The 19,622-nt window shown below is 37.9% G+C and overlaps 1 protein-coding gene across 1 annotated transcript in view; it reads left to right on the top strand.

Annotated features, from left to right (window-relative positions):
- Positions 1–4,629: 4,629 nt before the first annotated feature.
- cip2a (cellular inhibitor of PP2A) overlaps positions 4,630–19,622 on the top strand; it is a 28,104-nt gene continuing 13,111 nt past the window's right edge. The window contains exons 1-6 of the mRNA NM_001142038.1: positions 4,630–4,810; positions 6,490–6,637; positions 7,730–7,842; positions 8,763–8,857; positions 13,265–13,361; positions 14,780–14,902. Coding sequence (NP_001135510.1) covers positions 4,709–4,810; positions 6,490–6,637; positions 7,730–7,842; positions 8,763–8,857; positions 13,265–13,361; positions 14,780–14,902 — 678 coding nt within the window. The 5' untranslated portion in view covers positions 4,630–4,708. The remainder of the gene's footprint in view (positions 4,811–6,489; positions 6,638–7,729; positions 7,843–8,762; positions 8,858–13,264; positions 13,362–14,779; positions 14,903–19,622) is intronic.

Genomic DNA, 19,622 nt, shown 5'->3' with positions numbered 1-19,622 from the left:
CTGATACATGTGCTTGTGGTAACATGCATCCAAACTGTTGAACTGTCATATAATCTGTTTGAGATAGTAACCTGATGAAAGTAATTTCCTGCCATTAGCAGATCTCGATAAAACAAAAGCCAGCAAACTAGGAATGGACAGAAAGAGACCAGGAACTGATTAATACAGTATCCAGAACAAATGCATAAACAGAACTCTGGGCAACTGCGGACAGGCTATGGAATAACATCATGTACATGCATCAAGCACCCACACAGTATGAGAGGGAAAGGAGGGATTCTTGATTCGTGTATAAATAGAAAAAACAGTTAAGATTTTGTCACACATCAAACAGAATATGGTGTTTAATAGATTGCAGCTATGATAATAACAAGAACCAAGAACAGAGACTTTTGCACCTCTGATGTTACCATTTCAAGATATGAAAACATAATTTGCAATACAAGGGCTGAATGCACCATCTGATTTGTGAACTCTTTTTTATTCCATTTGGTGTTGCACTTTAATCTCTTATTTGTTGGGTCAAGGATGTGCTCTTAAGAAAGTGAAAAAGATGCCAGGCAGTATTAATTATGCTTATGTTTGTGTGTTGGGCAAAGAGCTTCATTCCGCTTGTACAGACTGCCTAGCCAAAGTCAGAAAGCAAAGGAAGTAACTCAGATGCTGGTATGTGTCACTTGTCTCACTTCATTTTAGCAGCTTGTGGTTGTCATCTCTGTATGTGTTATTATACTGTCTAACAGCAGAAGAGTCTCAAACCTCTAATAACATCACTTAAAGGAACAACATCACTGCAATCTTTGCATATATATATTATGTTATATTAAAAGGTCAAGTGCTATTATCAGGTCATGGAACTATGAGGTGACTTCTAATATCCTCATATTTTAGAACAGGGGGTACATTATTCATTTTAATACACAGGTTTTAGTGAGTCATGTGAAAGTAATGACATCACTAGGCACCGAATATAACTGATGACATCTATAAGCACTGTTTATAAGAATATAATTTACAGGATATTGATGGCTTTTGTGTATTATAAAGAAATATTTGTAAGGTAGCTATCAAGGTTTAAAGCAACTACAGTCGTTTTGGTAGAAAAAGGTTCACACATTGCTGGTAAATTTGTAATACCGGCTCTTGATAGGTGTTTTCATGGCTAGGCTTGTAAAATTCTGGCCACATGGCAACCCTAGTTACCTTGGGAACCAATATTACTTTGCCCAGCTTTGCTAGCAGGGCATGCTGGTACACACCTGCCAGGTCCAATAGCAGCTTAGAGATATGAGGGTAAACATAAAGGAAAAGTGTAATGAATTTACAAAGGGAAGAGGTAAAAAAAAACCCCAGAAAAACAGAAGGATTAAGTAGTAATGCAGGGGAAATGTAGAACTTTACAAACATAGCCATACGTTTTCCATCAGAAAAATATACATACTGATGTCTTTTTGTAAGTAGATGAAATAAAATGAAGCTAAGGATAACATAAAGCAAAAATATAGGGCAGAACAACTGCAAACATGTTGCAGAAAAGGGAAAGACAATGCTATGCCTAACATTCTGTAAAGCCTCAATCAATAAACTTTTTTTTTAATATATAAATGTAATATTTAGTGACTCCTGTATCATTCTAAATTGTAGTATATTTTGTTTCTTGGTATCCAAATTATCCCCCAGATGGCTGCCCATCTAAACATTTTACAGAAACAAAGAGGCAAAAAATATGAGAGAAGTTTAAAATTGTATCCTAACAGTAATGTCTGCATAATACAAGTATGGCATCCCTTATCCGGAAACCCGTTATCCAGAAAGCTCTGAATTACAGAAAGCCCATAGACACCATTTTAATCAAACAATTCAGAATTTTAAAACTGATTTCCTTTTTCTCTGTAGTAATAAAACAGTACCTTGTAACTGACCCCAACTTAGATATAAATAATACTTATTGGATGCAAAACAATCCTATTGGATTTCATTAATATTTTATTGATTTTTTAGTAGACTTAAGTTATGGAGATTCAAATTACGGAAATACCCCTTATCCGGAATACCCTTGGTCCCGAGCATTCTGGATAACGGGTCCAATAACTGTACAATATAATCAATAAGCAGTAGTCACTGCAGTTGCCTATATATATAACCAATCAGGTGTTTTCATTTTCTAACTTCAACAATAATTGCAATTAGCAACTGCACTGGTGCAAGCGCCCGGGGATCTATGCCTAGGATGGCAGCTGTAGGAAGTGTCCCTTGGATGACTACATATAATAAAAAAAGAAATGCTAAAAACAAATCCCCCATTTGCCAAAGACGATTTTGATCAAATCCAGCAGCAGAGCTGGGGAGGTGGTACCTCAGGGGCTTGTGGTCAGGGCATCCTAATAGCATGGATGGGGCACCTCAAGGGCTTGTAGTCAGGGCACGCATATAGCATGGATAGGGCACCTCAGGGGCTTGTAGTTGGCACATGCATAGAGAGGAACCTCTCTAAAAATGCCCCAATTATCAAAGGGTGGGTTAATCACTTTCCGGTCCAGTGTCACCGACCCAAAATACAGCCTTGACCTAATCAACACGCTCACGTTCCCTCCACCAATAAAGGAAAAGTATAGCCCCAGAACAATGTAGGTCTCTATAAAAATATATTGTATAAAGCAACTCGTGTAAAACTCTGCTTCATCTAAATAGACTATTGTCATAAAAATATTTTTTAGTAACACATGCCGTTAGGTAATCCTAAATAGAAAACTGCCATTTTAAGAACTAAGGGCCGCCTCCTGGGATCATAGGATTCACGGTGCACACAAACGCACCTAGGGCACATATACATGCTAGGCCACATCAACCAATTAATGGACAGAGTTCTACCTTTTACTCCCACACTTCTTTCTGTTACAGTTAGAGTCCATCACAAAATGAAATCATGGAAAAAGATGTAAAAGGGCAATATTTACTTATACATATTTTCTAGTTTAGCAAAATTCTTTAATAGGTCAGCACTTATATTTGCCTATTTGTGTCTGTTAGTTACCCTCCCATATAGATTGTAAGCTCTACGGGGCAGGGACCTCCTTCCTCTTGTGTCCTCGACTCTTAACTTATTGCTGCTGTATTTATCTGTATTTATTATTATACTTTGTATTTATCTATTATCTTATTAACACCCTGTTTGTATTAATGTATTCTACTGTACAGCGCTGCGTACATAAGTAGCGCTTTATAAATAAAGATATACATACATACATACATAACATGATATAAAAAATCTATTGGTATTCATTTTGGGGGTAGAGTTTTCTTAAAGAAGACAATGTTTATTAATTTTATTAATGAATTTGTTCATTCAGGGAGCCACATAACTGACATATGGGCACTAGACAAGTGAGCGGAATATGGCTTACTTTACAGCATTTGAAGATACAAAAAAAACATATATCCCTGTCTTCCCTATACACCCAAGTTATATATCCACTTTAAGGACCACTGGCAACAGAGAAAGACTACAGCCCCGATCTTAGGTGAAACACCATTAAAAAGGGTTAACTTGCACCCCTTCCGCTGTGGTACAACCCCCTCTATTCCTACTTTTTAGATTGGCGGCTACAAAGGAGTGCATGCATCACGCTGTGACGCACATCGCCATACTTTGGCTGCCTGAGTAGAATGTAGAGATTTCTAACAGTTTAAATGTACTTGTAAACCAGGGTTGCCAGATTTATTTTTCCAAACTAGCCAAAGTCACTTCTAAAACCAGCCCAAAACTAGCCCAAAACTAGCCAAAAGCCTCTTTGAAAGTAGCCCAAAAATAGCCCAATATGTGCAATGAAAAATGCAAAAATGCTACCCAGTTACTGGGATGGCTGATAATTCCCTGCCCTCTGTGCCCAGTCCAGCTGGGAAGTCACTACAGAAATAGATTCTGTTACATTCTGTTACATTAACCCCAGACATGATATACATATGGGTGCGTTAAACTACAACTCTCAGAAGCCCCAAAGTATCCCAAGAGGTATAGCTTAAGGACCAAATGCAGAACTGCCCCCACATCACAGTAGAAAGTAATAGTACAATCACATACCCTATAGAGCTGCTAGTTGCAGAACATACAGGTTGAGCCTGAAAGACTAAAAGGGAATACAAAACGTAGCCTCTGTCTATACCAGTTGCATGCTGGGTATTGTAGTTTTATATTAATCCTAGCTGTAGGCTAGTTGTTAGATACAAACTACATTACCCAGCATGCAGTGAAACAGGCACACTAGGGGGAAAAAAAACTTTGGCAAGTTTCCTAACAACAAACCCACCAAGGCTCCAAAAAATAACCCAAAACTGTATCTTTGCGGGTTTGTACTTTTGGAATCCGCCAGGACTTTAAATTAGTAACCCAATTTGGCAACCCTGCTGTAAACGAAAGAGGGGTGCGGATGAGCGACTCCTTCTATAGTTGCACCAGTGATATATTGGCATACATACTTCAACAATATAGTTAGTTCTACGCGGACTAGTACGTTTCGCTCGACCAGCACCTGACAAGTATGCCTTTCGTCATATTCTGTCCAAATCAGGCCACCGTCGTGACTCCACATCCGACGTCACATCCTAGCTTCAACCAAAATGAAAGCTTAGGGCGCGAAATCTGACTTGCCAGTGTTGGTACATTCAGGTTTGGTTCTGAGTCAGTTTTGAACCGGGGTCTGTGAGGGCTATGGATGCCACGTCGTGTATGAAGAGCCTTCTACTGGCTGTAGCGCAGTACAAAACATGTAAGAGTGACAGTAACGGGGGAGTGCTACATCGGCAGCTGGAGGTGAGAAGCCATATCATTAGCTCTGTGTTGCCTGTGCGTTGCAATAGCTGGAACAAGAATAAATAAGTAGATATCTCATATTTCATTCTACCCTATATAGTTTATTTTACAATATATAAACCAGTGTTTGCTACAATTTTTCTAAAAATACTGTGAAAGTGGCATGCTGATTCTAAGTTGTATTTGACATGAAAGAAATGATTCCATGGGATGGTCCACTGGCTTGTGCAACTTGCTTCGGAGTGCCAACTCCTCCATTGCTTACTAAATGTATAACCCATATGCTGCACAATTCAACAGGGTTTGTGCAGCAGCAACACTAATTTCTTTTATTTCTGTTTAGTATGTACAATTATTGCTTAATAGCTGTAGATCATTGGTACAGTTGCCAGGGGTAGTTTACCTTTAAGATAACTTGTAGTATGGTATAGCATGCCTTTTGCCTTCTTCCAGATTTCAAATGGGGATCTTTGACTCCAGCAACCATAAAAATTTTGCTCTGTGAGGCTACTGTTACTTTTTGTTATGTTTCTGTTCATGCCCACTCCTATTTATCTTTCAGCCTTGACTTGGTTGCTAGAGTAAACTGAGCCCTAACAACCTGGTAATTCAAAAGTTGCAACATATAAAAGATGAATACAGAATGCAGATTGTCTCAGTATTAAAGTATGACTCTACATAATACTAAAAGGTTGTTCAAAGGTGAACTACCCCTCTAGGGGGGATAATTCTGGCAGAACCCTTGGTAGCAACTGCAATAACAGTTGGATGAAGGTTCCTTTTACGTTTTAGTTGTTCTTTTTTCCATTGGGCTTTAGTACACCCTTACACACTAAAGTCTCAAAATTTTGAAAAAGCTTTGTTTCCAAAGAAGCAATGCATCTTGCTACAGATGCCTGTAAGCTATGTGAGTATTGTTCCAAAGTGCTTAGAAGGGCAGCTAAATTTGACTCTTGGCTGCTGTCAATAATCACAGGCAGGAGCACTGATCAAGGCACCTAGATTGCCCAAAAGAAAGGCTAAGGCTGAGCCAAATAAAGGAGAAGGAATGGTATAAACTAAGTAAGCTTTATCAGAAAGGTCTATGTAAATACAGCCATAAGCACTTACAGAAATGCTGTTCTGAGCCCTGAGTCTGCTTAGCTCTCTCCTCTCCTGCCTCCCTCTCTATAAGAATGCTAAGAACTCCCTCCTCCCCCCCTTAGGAATGTGTGATCTGAGCCAATCAGTGGGAAGCTCCCTCAACGTCTTACAAACTGCGCATGTACAGGGGTCTTGGTGCAGGAGCGAGGCATTATGGGAATTTTGTTTACAGAGCTCGGGTTTTTTTTTTCCCTATGAGGCTTTTGATCATCTGAACAGGCAAAGTATGGGAAGACTTAAGAGCACTATTGAGAGAACTGAAAGTATGCCTGTAACTTGAGATTAACACTATATTAGCCTTTCCTTCTCCTTTAAGGACCCTAAATTGCATATGTCACTTTCAGCTGTCCATTTCTTTAAAGTCACTTCAGTTCAGCTGAACATTAGGAGCTGAACTAAATCGTGAAACTGAATCCTGGTTTTGGTACATCCCTTATAAATTGCTTAGTAAAATTATAGAAGCTCTGTTAACATGTATCTGATCCATCCATGCAAGGTAACAGAAAGTTTGATATGTTTGCCTTATATCTTTAAAGGTAATTATTGGACTGAACCTGAACAAATTGTTTGCATCCAATCAAATATTACCAAGTGAATGTTTGAGCAGTCTTGTTGAGCTTCTCGAAGACCCAAACACCAGTCCTGCTATTACATTGAAAACCATTAATTTGATTTCTAGTTTAGGTAAGTTCTGGATTCAGCCAATGCTTATGTTTTCTTTGTGCTGTGTGGGTGATGGCACATGGGGTACTTTGTCATCTGCAGACAACAAAGCACCTGGAAATACCTTTCTGCGGCAGTGAACGGAAATGGCCTAGATTGCACAATTAGGTTAAAATAAGCCCAAAGACAATTTTGTGTGATTACATGATACAGATGTTTTACTTGTGGCATTTTCCATTCACTGTCACATAAAGGCATTTTCACATACTTTGCAAACTGTGGGAATCACAATTTAACCATTGTGCCTTACAGTTATTTATGTTTTTTTGAATAGACAAAATACACCTTTGTTGAGTCAAAACCTAGTTGCTAGCAATTGTCCTGTAAATTCAGCTGCCTTTTTTAACATAAGCCATTCAGTTGGTCTTATGTAGAAAAGTTTATCAAACACTATATGAACTTATTTTTATAGTTACTTAAAATAAGGTAGTGTTTACACACCCTTTTTATAAATGCTCAACTGAATAAGTTTATCAAAAAGTGGGGTATATTTTCTTTTTAAGGAAAATAATGTATTTAGTCAGATTATCTGTTTAATACCCCCCAAGTAATGAACTTTTCCTTAAAAATATGCCTAAAGGACAGGAATTATTTAGGTAAATGAAAGTTCCAGACACACTTCAAAGAACAAAACAAACCTGAAAGGACACATTAGATACATTATAAAACAAAGTAGGATAACATTATGCAACAATAATCTGTTGAGAATAATATTTTTTAGCAGCGCTTTTGTTTATATTATGTTATTTCATTTGTCTATGCGCAAAATGTGTTTGGGAAATAAAGTAAAACATTTAGAGGCATATTTCTAAAAAAAAAAAGTGCTTAAAAATAAAGTGCTGTAAATTAAATAGCATATTCTAAAGCTTTATTTTTTTTGGTTACGCTAAGCATGAATTAAAGCCATGCATTATTACAGCAGAAATTAGACATTACAAAGCGTAAATTGTTGTTTTTATAATAAAAAATATAAATAATTTCTGGTGCATACCAGAACAGTAGCAGCTTTTTCTTTTTTTGCATTGTAATCTAATTTTTATTTATTTTTTAAAGCTGCTGACAGTGAAACAAGTGAAACTCTTCATGCAACATACAACCTTACTAATGTCTTGGCCGGACTGGTTCATCGATATAGCTCCATCATTAATGATCCAGTTCTATTACAGGTACCTTTTTATCAAAATTATCAGTATTTTTAATAAAATTAACAGTACATTTCAATTATCTGTATTTAACTATGGGGCTGATGTATGAATGATCAATCTGTTTTTAAATGTATCAAAAATTCCTCACTGAAAAGCTATAACAAACTGATGTCTTAATGATGTCTGTCTGTCAGAATGTGTTCTAATAGAATATTTGAATTCTAATTTATAAGAATATTTTAATTCTAAAATGTTTTTGAATCATTACTGAGCTTCAACTGAGTTTGACACCAGCCATACAATGAAATTTCCTCCATAACCCATTAACTGCCAGTTGATTTGGTCACTAGCGGAACTTTTATTGCAAGACCATTTTTGAACATTTTGCACACTTTCCTAGGGGATACTTTAATGTACCTGGGAAAGCAATATATCGTTTTTTTTTGTTTTTTTTTTGGGACAAGCTAAGCTTTCAAAATATGATAGAAACTGTGTGTAAAATCAAGTTCCAATGCTTTCCTAAATTTAGCAGTTTTTATATAAAATTGTGAAATTTCTGAAAAATAAATAATTTTACCTTCGTATGTGCCATGTAGGGACCCTAAAATAAAAAGAGCATAGAAATGTGTGTGTGTGTGTGTGTCGTAAGACCCCCTAACTGTACAGAGACCTCCACATAACCATGTTTTTGAGAAGTACACCTTCAGACAAATCAAAAACAGGCAGATGTCTTTCTACACCAAAATACCAAAATGCATCCCTACGCAAAAATACAGCGAACAACAAGCAACCTTTTCATCCTTTAGTGAAATATTTAATATTTCTGTAGAATTACTACTTTGTACCATGAGAAACTGTATATATAAAATTTATATCTTTCAAGCTAATATAGGCCAATGTCTAACTTATAATTTTCTGTTTTTCTTTTTTTTCCCCACTAGAGCATTCAGTTGCTGCAAAGACTGACTTACAATGTGAGGGTCTTACATGCAAGCATTAACATTGAGGAACTAATTGCTTTCTTGATGAACCGCATGTAAGTTTTGTAACATGGTAGACTGTTTTCTATTGCTTTATTTTACTTTATAATAAATTTTTGATTGCTTTCTATACATAACTTTTGTTATGGTGACTGCAGTTCCCTTGCAGTGATGAAGAACACAATAGCAAAAGGGCTGAATCGTGTATTCTTAAATGGTTTGCGTAAAAATCATTTATACACAGTTATTCAAGCTTGCTAAAGCATACTGCCCCAAACCGACCAGACTATTACTTAGATCTGTCCCTTATAACGAAACTTGTTTTCCGAAATCACGTGTCACTTGTAAGTTCCTGTTCACCCAATATAATTTAAGCCTCTGGGTGACAGATCAGTCTGTCAGTTCACTTAACAAGTTGGTAGTTTAATGATTATGCAGGCCCACTTGCTACTTGTTAACCTGTTTAAAGGGGTTGTCCACTTTCCAACCTTATTAGTTAAGTTGTTTTCATGTAGTTCTCCAGAATAAAGACTTTTTTTTTAAGTACTTTCAATTTTTGTTTTTGACCATTTTTCTAATATTAAGTTTAAAATGTAATATTTTACTCGTGTCCCCCTAGAGCAGCTCTGAGAAGGGGCGGGAGGAGGTCACCGACTGTAAACATCAGTTGATACTTTACTTTGGCCCTGCTAACATATTCACACAGTTTCAGTGAAGGGAACTGTTACAATTTGCTCCATTAGTTGATACATTTCTCAGCAGCAGAATGTTAGCAACTGTTGTATTTATTGTGACAGTTTTGCTAATGGATTACTTAGATGCTCGACCAGCGGTTCTCAACCTGTGGGTCGGGACCCCTTTGGGGGTCAAAAGACCCTTTCAGAGGGGTCGCCTAAGACCATCGTAAAACACATTTCTAGCGTGCTACTAATTTAAATCAGCTGAACTGAAAGTGTTTAGAGGGTAATCAATTCCTTTAAGAAAGCAGACAGGAATATTTCTGATCTGCTTCACACAGATGGGCATCCAAAAGGTCAAATGGCTATAAGTAGGTTACAGTGTTCTGTAATATCCTTTTGCTTGAAAAAAAAATACTGTTTATTGTACTGGAATTGCAGCTGCCATTAGAATTGGCAGCATAGAAAGTGGAGGTCACAAGTTTGTGGATAACAATGGTAGTAGGCAGTTTACTTAGTTGTATTGAGGCACTATGGGACTACAGATTTCATTTTTCCCAATGTTTCAATTGTTTTTCTTAATGATTTTTGGTTCTTTTACCTATTTCAACCTATCCCATAACTTATAGATATTAATATTTGGTAAGACTTTTTGCTCTCTGCATGACAAACTGCTAAAAGGTTTTAAAATTGGCATTTATGCAAAGGCTGCAGACAAGAAGGAATAGAGCCCTCACTGCATTCTTACACCTTGATACCTTGTAGCATATTTTCTGCGTAGACCTCTTAGGACTGCAGTGCAACCTGATGTAGACTATAGCAGGAGGATACAGAATACGCTACTATGCTTAGAGATGACTTGCCTACGGTCTACATCAGCACTCACTTTCAAACAAGGAAATATACTTATTCCTCTAGTCCAGAGAGGAACTGAAAAAACACAGCTTTATTTTCTATTCTCCAAATGGGTTTACATGGGTTTAAAAGTTTAGTGCTAGCGTTTTAGTTACAAGTAGAGATGCACTGAATCCAGGATTCTGTTCGGTATTCGGCCAGAATTCAACCTTTTTCAGCAGGGTTTGGATTTGGCTGAATGCACGGTCCTAATATGCTAATTAGGATTTGGAAGGGTTAAATGTCTGCGTGAACATGGAAGTGACACCCAGGCAACAACGTTTACCCCTTCCATGCTATGCTAATTGGGATTCGGATTTGGTTTGGCCAGGACCGTGCATTTGGCCAAATCCAAACCCTGATAAAAAAAGGTCGAATTCTGGCCGAATACCGAGCCGAATCCTGGATTCAGTGCATCTCTACTTGTAACTAAAATGTTTTTCCAGAAAATCAAATATTTCTCACAGAAAAGTATTGCAGTAACACATGTTTTGCTATACACATGTGTATTCCCTTTGTGTGTATTGGAACAGAACAAAAAAGGGAGAAAAAAAGCAAATTGGACATAATGTTACACAAAACTCCAAAAATGGGCTGGACAAAATTATTGGCACCCTTAACTTAATATTTGGTTGCACATCCTTTGGAAAAAATAACTGAAATCAGACTCTTCCTATAACCATCAATAAGCTTCTTACACCTCTCACCGGGAATTTTGGACCACTCTTCCTTTGCAAACTGCTCCAGGTCTCTCTTATTAGAAGGGCGCCTTTTCCCAACAGCAATTTTAAGATCTCTCCACAGATTTTCAATGGGATTTAGATCTGAACTCATTGCTGGTCACTTCAGAACTCTCCAGCGCTTTGTTGCCATCCATTTCTGGTTGCTTTTTGATGTATGTTTGGGGTCATTGTCCTGCTGGAAGACCCAAGATCTCGGACGCAAACCCAGCTTTCTGACACTGGGCTCTAGAGTGCGAGCCAAAATCCTTTGGTAATCCTCAGATTTCATGATGCCTTGCACACTTTCAAGGCACCCAGTGCCAGAGGCAGAAAAACAACCCCAAAACATCATTGAACCTCCACCATATTTCACTGTAGGTACTGTGTTCTTTTCTTTTTAGGCCTCATTTTGTTTTCGGTAAACAGTAGCATGATGTGCTTTACCGAAAAGCTCTATCTTGGTCTCATCTGTCCACAAGATGTTTTCCCAGAAGGATTGTGGCTTACTCAAGTACATTTTGGCAAACTGTAGTCTTGCTTTTTTAGCAGTCAGCAGTGGGGTCCTCCTGGGTCTCCTGCCATAGCGTTTCATTTCATTTAAATGTCGACGGATAGTTTGTGCTGACACTGATGCTCCCTGAGCCTGCAGGACAGCTTGAATTTCTTTGGAACTTGTTTGGGGCTGCTTATCCACCATCCGGACTATCCTGTGTTGCAACCTTTCATCAATTTTTCTCTTCGTCCACGCCCAAGAAGATTAGCTACAGTGCCATGGGTTGCAAACTTCTTGATAATGTTGCGCACTGTGGACAAAGGCAAATCTAGATCTCTGGAGATGGACTTGTAACCTTGAGATTGTTGATATTTTTCCACAGTTTTGGTTCTCAAGTCCTCAGACAGTTCTCTTCTCCTCTTTCTGTTGTCTATGCTTAGGGGGAGATTTATTAAGACATGAACGCTCCGAACATATTTTCGCCAATTTTTTCACGCTTGTACGACTTTTTCATACACTTGCGCGAAAAATTCGTAAGAGTTCTGCCGCTGTTTACAATCGTTCGGTATGAAAATTTTGTGATTTTCACACAATGCAAAGACTAAGTGAACTTCTCTCCTTTTTATCTGCTTTCAGGTGTGATTTTTATATTGCCCACACCTGTTACTTGCCCCAGGTGAGTTTAAAGGAGCATCACATGTTTGAAACAATCTTATTTATCCACAATTTTCAAAGGGTGCCAATAATTTTGTCCAGCATATTTTTGGAGTTTTGTGTGACATTATCTCCAATTTGCTTTTTTTCCTCCCTTTTTTTTGTTCTGTTCCAATACACACAAAGGGAATAAACATGTGTATTTGGGCCATGACTGTATGTATGATATATATATATATATATATATATATATATATATATATATATATGTGTGTGTGTCATCCAGGAGAGGAATCCGGACTCACAGGTCTTATGTGCAAATAAAAGGTCTTTATTAAAGAACAAACACTGACGTTTTGGGCCGTTAAGAAAGGCCGTAGCAACGGCCGAAATGTCAGTGTTTGTTCTTTAATAAAGACCTTTTATTTGCACATAAGACCTGTGAGTGCAGATTCCACTCCTGGGCAACTGTAATCTAAAGGTACACAGCAGTCATAAGAGATAAGAAATGCTAGATAAGTATAATGTAATTTTTTTTGTTAACATTGTTTTCTAATTTGTCAGTTTTATTAAATTTTTAAATATTATGCCTCTCTAACTTATGTATATATAAGGCTAATGCCAGATGAGGCGTAGGGCGGATATTTTCGGCAAGCGGAAAAGCACTTGCTGAAAATACCGCACTACGCCTCCTACATGTGCCTGCACCCGAATGAATGGAATACGCTCGGGTGCAGGCACATGTAGCCGAAATACGCATAAAAACGCAAGACTTTCAAACTCTCGCGTATTTCCGCTACATGTGCCTGCAACCAAGCGTATTCTATTCATTCTGGTGCAGGCACAAGTAGGAGACGTAGGGCGGAATTTTCAGCAAGCGTTTTTCCGCTTGCTGAAAATATCCGCCCTACGCCTCATCTGGCCTTAGCCTTAACAGCAGTGCCTTATAGTTGTTTGTTTGCAGGAACAAAAAAAACAGAATAGAACATTTTATTTCAGCTTTTGTGTTTTCTGTGTTTTCAGACAGACCCCAGAAGATAAGCTAACAATGCCTTGCCTTGGACTAATGGCAAACCTTTGCCGGCATAACCTTTCAGTCCAAACACATGTAAAGTCTTTGGTAAGGGATGTTGTGTTTTATGTTTTTAACATGAGTTCCATTCTGATGTTATCGAAGAAAAAGGGATTCATTAAAAATAAATCTACTGAACAAACAACCTAAAGTAGAACCACTAGTAATTACTGCTAGACTAAATACATGAGTTAAGGGACTTAATATTTATATCCTCCACTAGAGGACAGCACTCAATAAAGGTAGAGACTGCTATTATTTCTTTAAGTTACATGCATTGTTGTGTGCTTAAAAAGATCAGCATGCCTTCCTCTATAGGGCTATCCAAGCACTCCATATATCATTTTCTCTACTTTCTATAAAGATGTTGCTGGTTTATCTTTAAGTTTCAGTTTTTAATAATGCCACATTATTCTCAGGTTGACTTGTCAAAATTTACCATTGTTACTCCTATAGTCATTTGGTACTATTATACCTTGCAGGAAGCCAGAACAATTGAATGGCTCAGGTATGTGTTTAATGCCTTCTGAAATGGCCAGTAACAGAATTGCAAAGGTGTAGCATTTACATGCTTATATAATAATAATAAATATATACATATACATAGATATACAATAATCCTTTGGCATGTATAGATACGTTCCTGTCCTAAGCACAATTTAGCAGAAAAATATTAGGATGTAGCAAAACTTTAAAAGCACATCCCTCCTCCTGGTTTAAAAATGTCATAAAATGTAGAGGGGAATATCCAATGTAATGACTGGTAATAGCAGTTGTGATGGCATGCGTATCAAATATCAGAATCAAACCAGGCTTGAATTTTTTATTTTACTATTGAGTGCTATTCTTATATCTACCACATTTAGCAAAACAGGTGTCAAGGAGCTGCTATCTTGCTACCTTCCCATTGTCCTGCTGATCGGCTGCTGGTTGGGGGGGGTGATAGCACTCCAACTTGCAGCTCAGCAGTAAAGTGTGACTGAAGCTTATTAGAGCACATGTCACATGGCTGTGGCACCCTGGGAAAGTAGAATATGGCTAGCCCCATGTGAAATTTCAAAATTAAATATGAAAAAATCTGTATGCCTTTTTAAAAGATGGATTTTAGTGTGATATTCTGCTGGAGAAGCTCAATTAACTGAAGCGTTATGGGAAAAAAAACATGTTTTCCCATGACAGTATTCCTTTAAATTACTCTAAATTACTTCTGACTATGTGATGCATGCTAAGGCTCTGATTTGTGGGCTGCATGCATGGGGGCAGGACTAACTATTCTTCATCTAAGGTAAAATACACCCATCTTTGACATCTTTAAGTAGTAAGAGCGCAGGTAGTTCTATTTGATCGTTAATTCAAAAGCAACAAAGGAAATAATGTGTATGGCTTATTACTTGCTTGGTGAGTGAGAATGTTTACAAAGACACCTGTGATATTTTGTTAATATTTGTGTAATTTTTTTTTCACAGAGTAATGTAAAAGGTTTCTACCGTACCTTAATCAGCTTCTTAGCCCATACCTGTTTGACTGTAGTGGTTTTTGCACTTTCTGTTTTGGCAAGTCTTACATTAAATGAGGAGGTTGGTGAGAAGGTGAGCTATGTATTTTTGCCAAATTCTGCAAATATCTTGTTTTATATTTTATTAAGTCATGGTATCAGGCAATAATTAACTAAAATAATACACCCAAGACTCATATTTGCTGCTAATTTCACACAGCTCAATATCCCTTTAAGGCTAATGTCCCACGGGGAGATTTTTAAAGTGAGTTCCAGTGACAAGTTGCTCGTCTTTTCCTAACAAGCGATTACTAGGGATTTCAACAGTGGAGCAATTCTATTTTCCACAAATCCAGGTGTCAAATTCCCCACCCACAGTAAGAAATTACATTCAGTGCAATGGGGAAATTGTAGTGACTTCCCGCTCAGTGGGTTTTACTTTCAGCGATTCCAATAGTTTTGAATGACAATGCTGTCTTTGTAAAATTGCTCGAAAAAGGGTCTCCTAGCGATTTGAAATGATAATCGATTTGAAGTAGTATCGTCTGTTTAGGCAATTTATATTCTTCTCTATGTAGAGACAAAATGAGTGACTTGTGGCTGCAACCTGCTTTTTAAAAATCCCAGCAACTAATCTTAGCAGTCTGGCTTAAAGAGAATTCATAACCTAAATGCAATCTTTACATACTGTCTAAAAGATCATGTAATGTATTTTGTTTTCTTTTCCCATGCTAGTTTGTTTATTTGAAATAAACAAGTCAAGCCTATAATGTAACTTGTAAGTGATGGCAAAACTGTGACAGTCTATGCAGTACCCATATTCTAATATTTTGTAGATTCACCCTTTTTAGCAATAGGAGCTTTAGTCATTTTGGAGTACCAGTGTGTACCAGTTTTGCATGCAATGCTTTGACTGCACTGTTACAGGGCAATTTACCATTGTGTTTGTTCTAGATACCCTTCTATTTTGTGTAGACCTAGGGGGGAATTCACAAAAGTGGTGATATTGAGACAAAATAAAAGTGGAGATAGATTTGTGGGATTTTCCACCTAATTCACAAACCCCTATCTCCACTTTTGTGAATTTGTCTTTTAAGCAGACAGTTTTCAGATTTTGTCATTTTCCTGACGTATTTTTTTTATAAATCTGCCTTTAGCTCTTAAATTAGTCGGTGCCATCAAGCCTAGTCCCAAATCTACATGAGCCTTGGAATAAGGATTTTACCAGCAGGATTTTGTATTTCATATGCCATTTCACTTTGGGGGCATTTCCTGAGTGGTAATTTTAGTTTGCACAGGGAAACTATACATAATTTTTTTTTCAGGACAATCGATCATTTTTTTCTATATTTCTGTGTAATTCCACTTCTGTAACAAGATTTAAGGGTCTAAATACCTTATTCTATAGCCCCTACTCATTACTGGGCAGCAGCAATCCGGCCTGGGGGAGAGGAGTGAGTAGATCAGGAACTGACTTCCTGTGACATTGCAAAGCCCCACCCACCCTATGCATATTCACTGCACTTTAAGGAGCTCTGCTGAAGTCTATCAGGGCCAGGGCCCCAGCCACATACTGAAGAGTGAAGAGTCTAAACCGGAAGCTGATATAAGGTCTGGGTAGGGCACAGTTTTCAAGCAGTTATGGACATAATTGAACCCAAAGGTATTAAAATAAAAGCACTTCTATATTACATTATTTTACATGGTTTAGTGCATTGTTAAAATTTATGGTATATGTCCCCTTTAAAGGGCATGTCAACACCAAAAATATTTTTTTGCATAATGAAAGAAAACATAATTCTAAGCAACTTTCCAATATGAATTAATTAAAAATTTGTAGCGCTTTAAACATTATTTGTAAATGTAATTGCTATTGAAAGCAGCATTTGCTGAACTCCTGGTTGTTACATTTTAAACAATGTTGCAAAAGTCTTGCTTCTCCAGCAATACAGGTCTGTCAGTCTGCTGCCTTGTGTTACATTGTTTCAACAGTCTGAGCCCCCAGGGCAGGGAATAGAAAAGGACAGGCAAGCACTGCTTGTAATAGCAATTATAAATACAAATAACTCAAAAACCATTAAAAACTTGTAATAAATGTATATTGCTAAGCTGCTTAGAATTTTGGTTTCTTTTATTAGGCAAAAAATTATATTTTGAGTTGCCTTGTCCTTTAAAGAGGGGGCACTGCTGCTAAAACTAAAATTTTGCCTGGGAGGCTTTAATTTTCCTTTAAATAAAAATGAATATATTCACTCAAAATGTTATTATTGCCCATTCATTAAGCTAAAACTAGCATAGCAATGCAAATTTGAGGTAAAAAAAACTTTTTTATATAAAACATATCAATTCAACTTTTTGTTTAATCAGTGTTTTACTTGCTTATAAAATGTCAATGTTTTTGCTCCCCCCCCGGGGCTCACTTATCAACTTTCTCAGAGAATGTTGATAAATGGAGGATTCATTCTCCCTACTTATTAAACAGTCCCCCTAGTTATATAGGTCTTGAGCAAACAGCAGGCTTCTCAGTTAGGATACACCAACTGCCACTATGTAGCAAATAAAAAACATCCTATAAGTGGGAGGAGGTAGGATAGCCTAGCGGTAGGGAGACCGCCCTGTGACGACAGGGTTGCAGGTTCAATTCCCTCCACCGGGGTCCGCCTCGTGACTGCCCTGGGCACGGTCACTTAACCTCCCAACGTAAAGATATCAGCCTTTAGAAATGGGCTGGTGGAGCGATGTCCAGATTTTTTTTCAGTGGCTGCATTTACATTTTCCACAAATCCTCTCTTTGCATTTTCAAGGGAATTGTGCTGTCCATGGCAGCTGAAAGCAACTGTCACAGGAAAAATCAGTTTCTTATCACTGGCAATAAGAAGCCAATTGATAGGTGAGCTGAGCTGCAGCACAGGGACAATGTGCAAGTGCATTTTAGGGTTATTTTTGGGAATTTGATTAGGATATATGGAAATAATCATAGAACAGAATCTACACTGGGGAGCTGATAGGAGAGTATTGGAGATATTCCCTATCCTTTGAGCGCTATCTGTTATCCCCTGCTGGTATATGGTACAGGAGATTCACCCTACTTCTATGCATTATCAGTAACTCTTCAGCCAGAATATAGTTCAGCAGGGGGTACGCTAACCATTTAGCTGTTTTGTCTAGACAACTGCCCCAGTATTGAGTATGTTGCAGACTACACTGATTCCCAAGCAGCCACGGCTCATGAATCTAAATGTATGTATGTATGTATATCTTTATTTATAAAGCGCTACTTATGTACGCAGCGCTGGACAGTAGAATACATTAATACAAACAGGGTGTTAATAAGATAATAGATAAATACAAAGTATAACAATAAATAGAGATAAATACAGCTGCAAAAAGTTAAGAGTTGAGGACACAAGAGGAAGGAGGTCCCTGCCCCGTAGAGCTTACAATCTATATGGGAGGGTAACTAACAGACACAAATAGACAAATATAAGTGCTGTAGGTAACAGTGGGTGACACTACAATATAAGTGCCAGTTCCAGATTAGGTGCTGGGCGAGTGCTCCAAAAGGTAGTCTTTAACCTTAGTTTTAAAAAGACTGGGGGAGGATTCTCTCCGAGGAAATCAGGGAGGGCATTCCAAATGTAAGGGGCAGCAAGGCAGAAAGGTTTAAGGCGGGAAACCGCAGTAGTAGTGGGGGGCACAACCAAACGATTGCTCTGCGAGGAACGAAGGAGTCGGCCGGGAACATACGGAGACACAAGGGACGAGATGTAGTAAGGAGCAGAGGAATGGAGGGCTTTGAAGGTTAGGAGAAGAAGTTTGTAAGATATTCTTTGTTTAATAGGAAGCCACGATAAGGCCTTTAGCAGGGGAAGGGCCTGAACTCTCCTGGATGAGAGGAGGAGAATTCTGGCAGCAGTGTTTAATATAGACTGTAGGGGGAAAGATGGGAGTTAGGGAGGCCGGTTAATAGCAGGTTGCAGTAGTCCAGTCGTGACAGGATGAGAGCATGCATGAGCAGCTTAGCTGTTGCAGTAGAAAGAAAGGGACGAAATGGATTACTAATGAACTCTGAGCAGTGAATTGCCTTTGCATCTTTATACAAAATGAATAATAAAGTGGTCAGGTTCCATTTGCCAAAAAAAAAAAGTGGTGGTTGAGTCGTAATTTAGGCGGATTTCTGTTTGTGAATCTGGAGAAAGTGTTTTCCACCAGTTTTACTCCAAAAAAGGGCTACCTCCACTTTTGTGAATTCTCCCCCCCTAGTGTTTGTAATCTTTCCTCCACTGAAAGACAACCCACAGGTTTTTAAAGTTGTTTAATTTTGGAGACCGTCCCGAAACCTTCAGCTTGATTTTCTTCAAGTAGCTTATGGTGGCTTCATTCTCTTGTTGTAGGACCCATCTCTGTTTTCTTCTCTTGACTGTTTCATTTTACCATCCAGTATTTCCTGATAATTAGTGGAATCCACTTTTTCATATACAGGTATGGGATTTGTTATCCACAATGCTCAGGACCTGAGCATTTATGTGGAATTTTCCACATAAAGGGTCTTTCTGTAAATTGGATCTCCATGTATTGTCTGCTTAAAAAAAATTGAAACGTTAAATAAACCCAATAGGATTGTTCTTCCATCAAAAAGGATTAATTATACCTTAGTTGGGTTTAAGTACAAGCTACTGTTTTATTACTAGAGAGAAAAAGGACATTTTAAATGGAATTATTTGATTAAAAAGGAGCCTATGGGAAATGGACTTCCTGTAATTCAGAGCTTTCTGGGTAACTGATCCCATACCTGTACATGTTTTTCAGCCATT

This window comes from Xenopus tropicalis, chromosome 2 (assembly GCF_000004195.4).
Source record: "Xenopus tropicalis strain Nigerian chromosome 2, UCB_Xtro_10.0, whole genome shotgun sequence".
Classification (NCBI taxonomy): Eukaryota; Metazoa; Chordata; class Amphibia; order Anura; family Pipidae; genus Xenopus; species Xenopus tropicalis.
The sequence above is the reverse complement of the archived record's forward strand: the minus strand, read 5'-3'. Positions and strand labels throughout refer to the sequence as shown.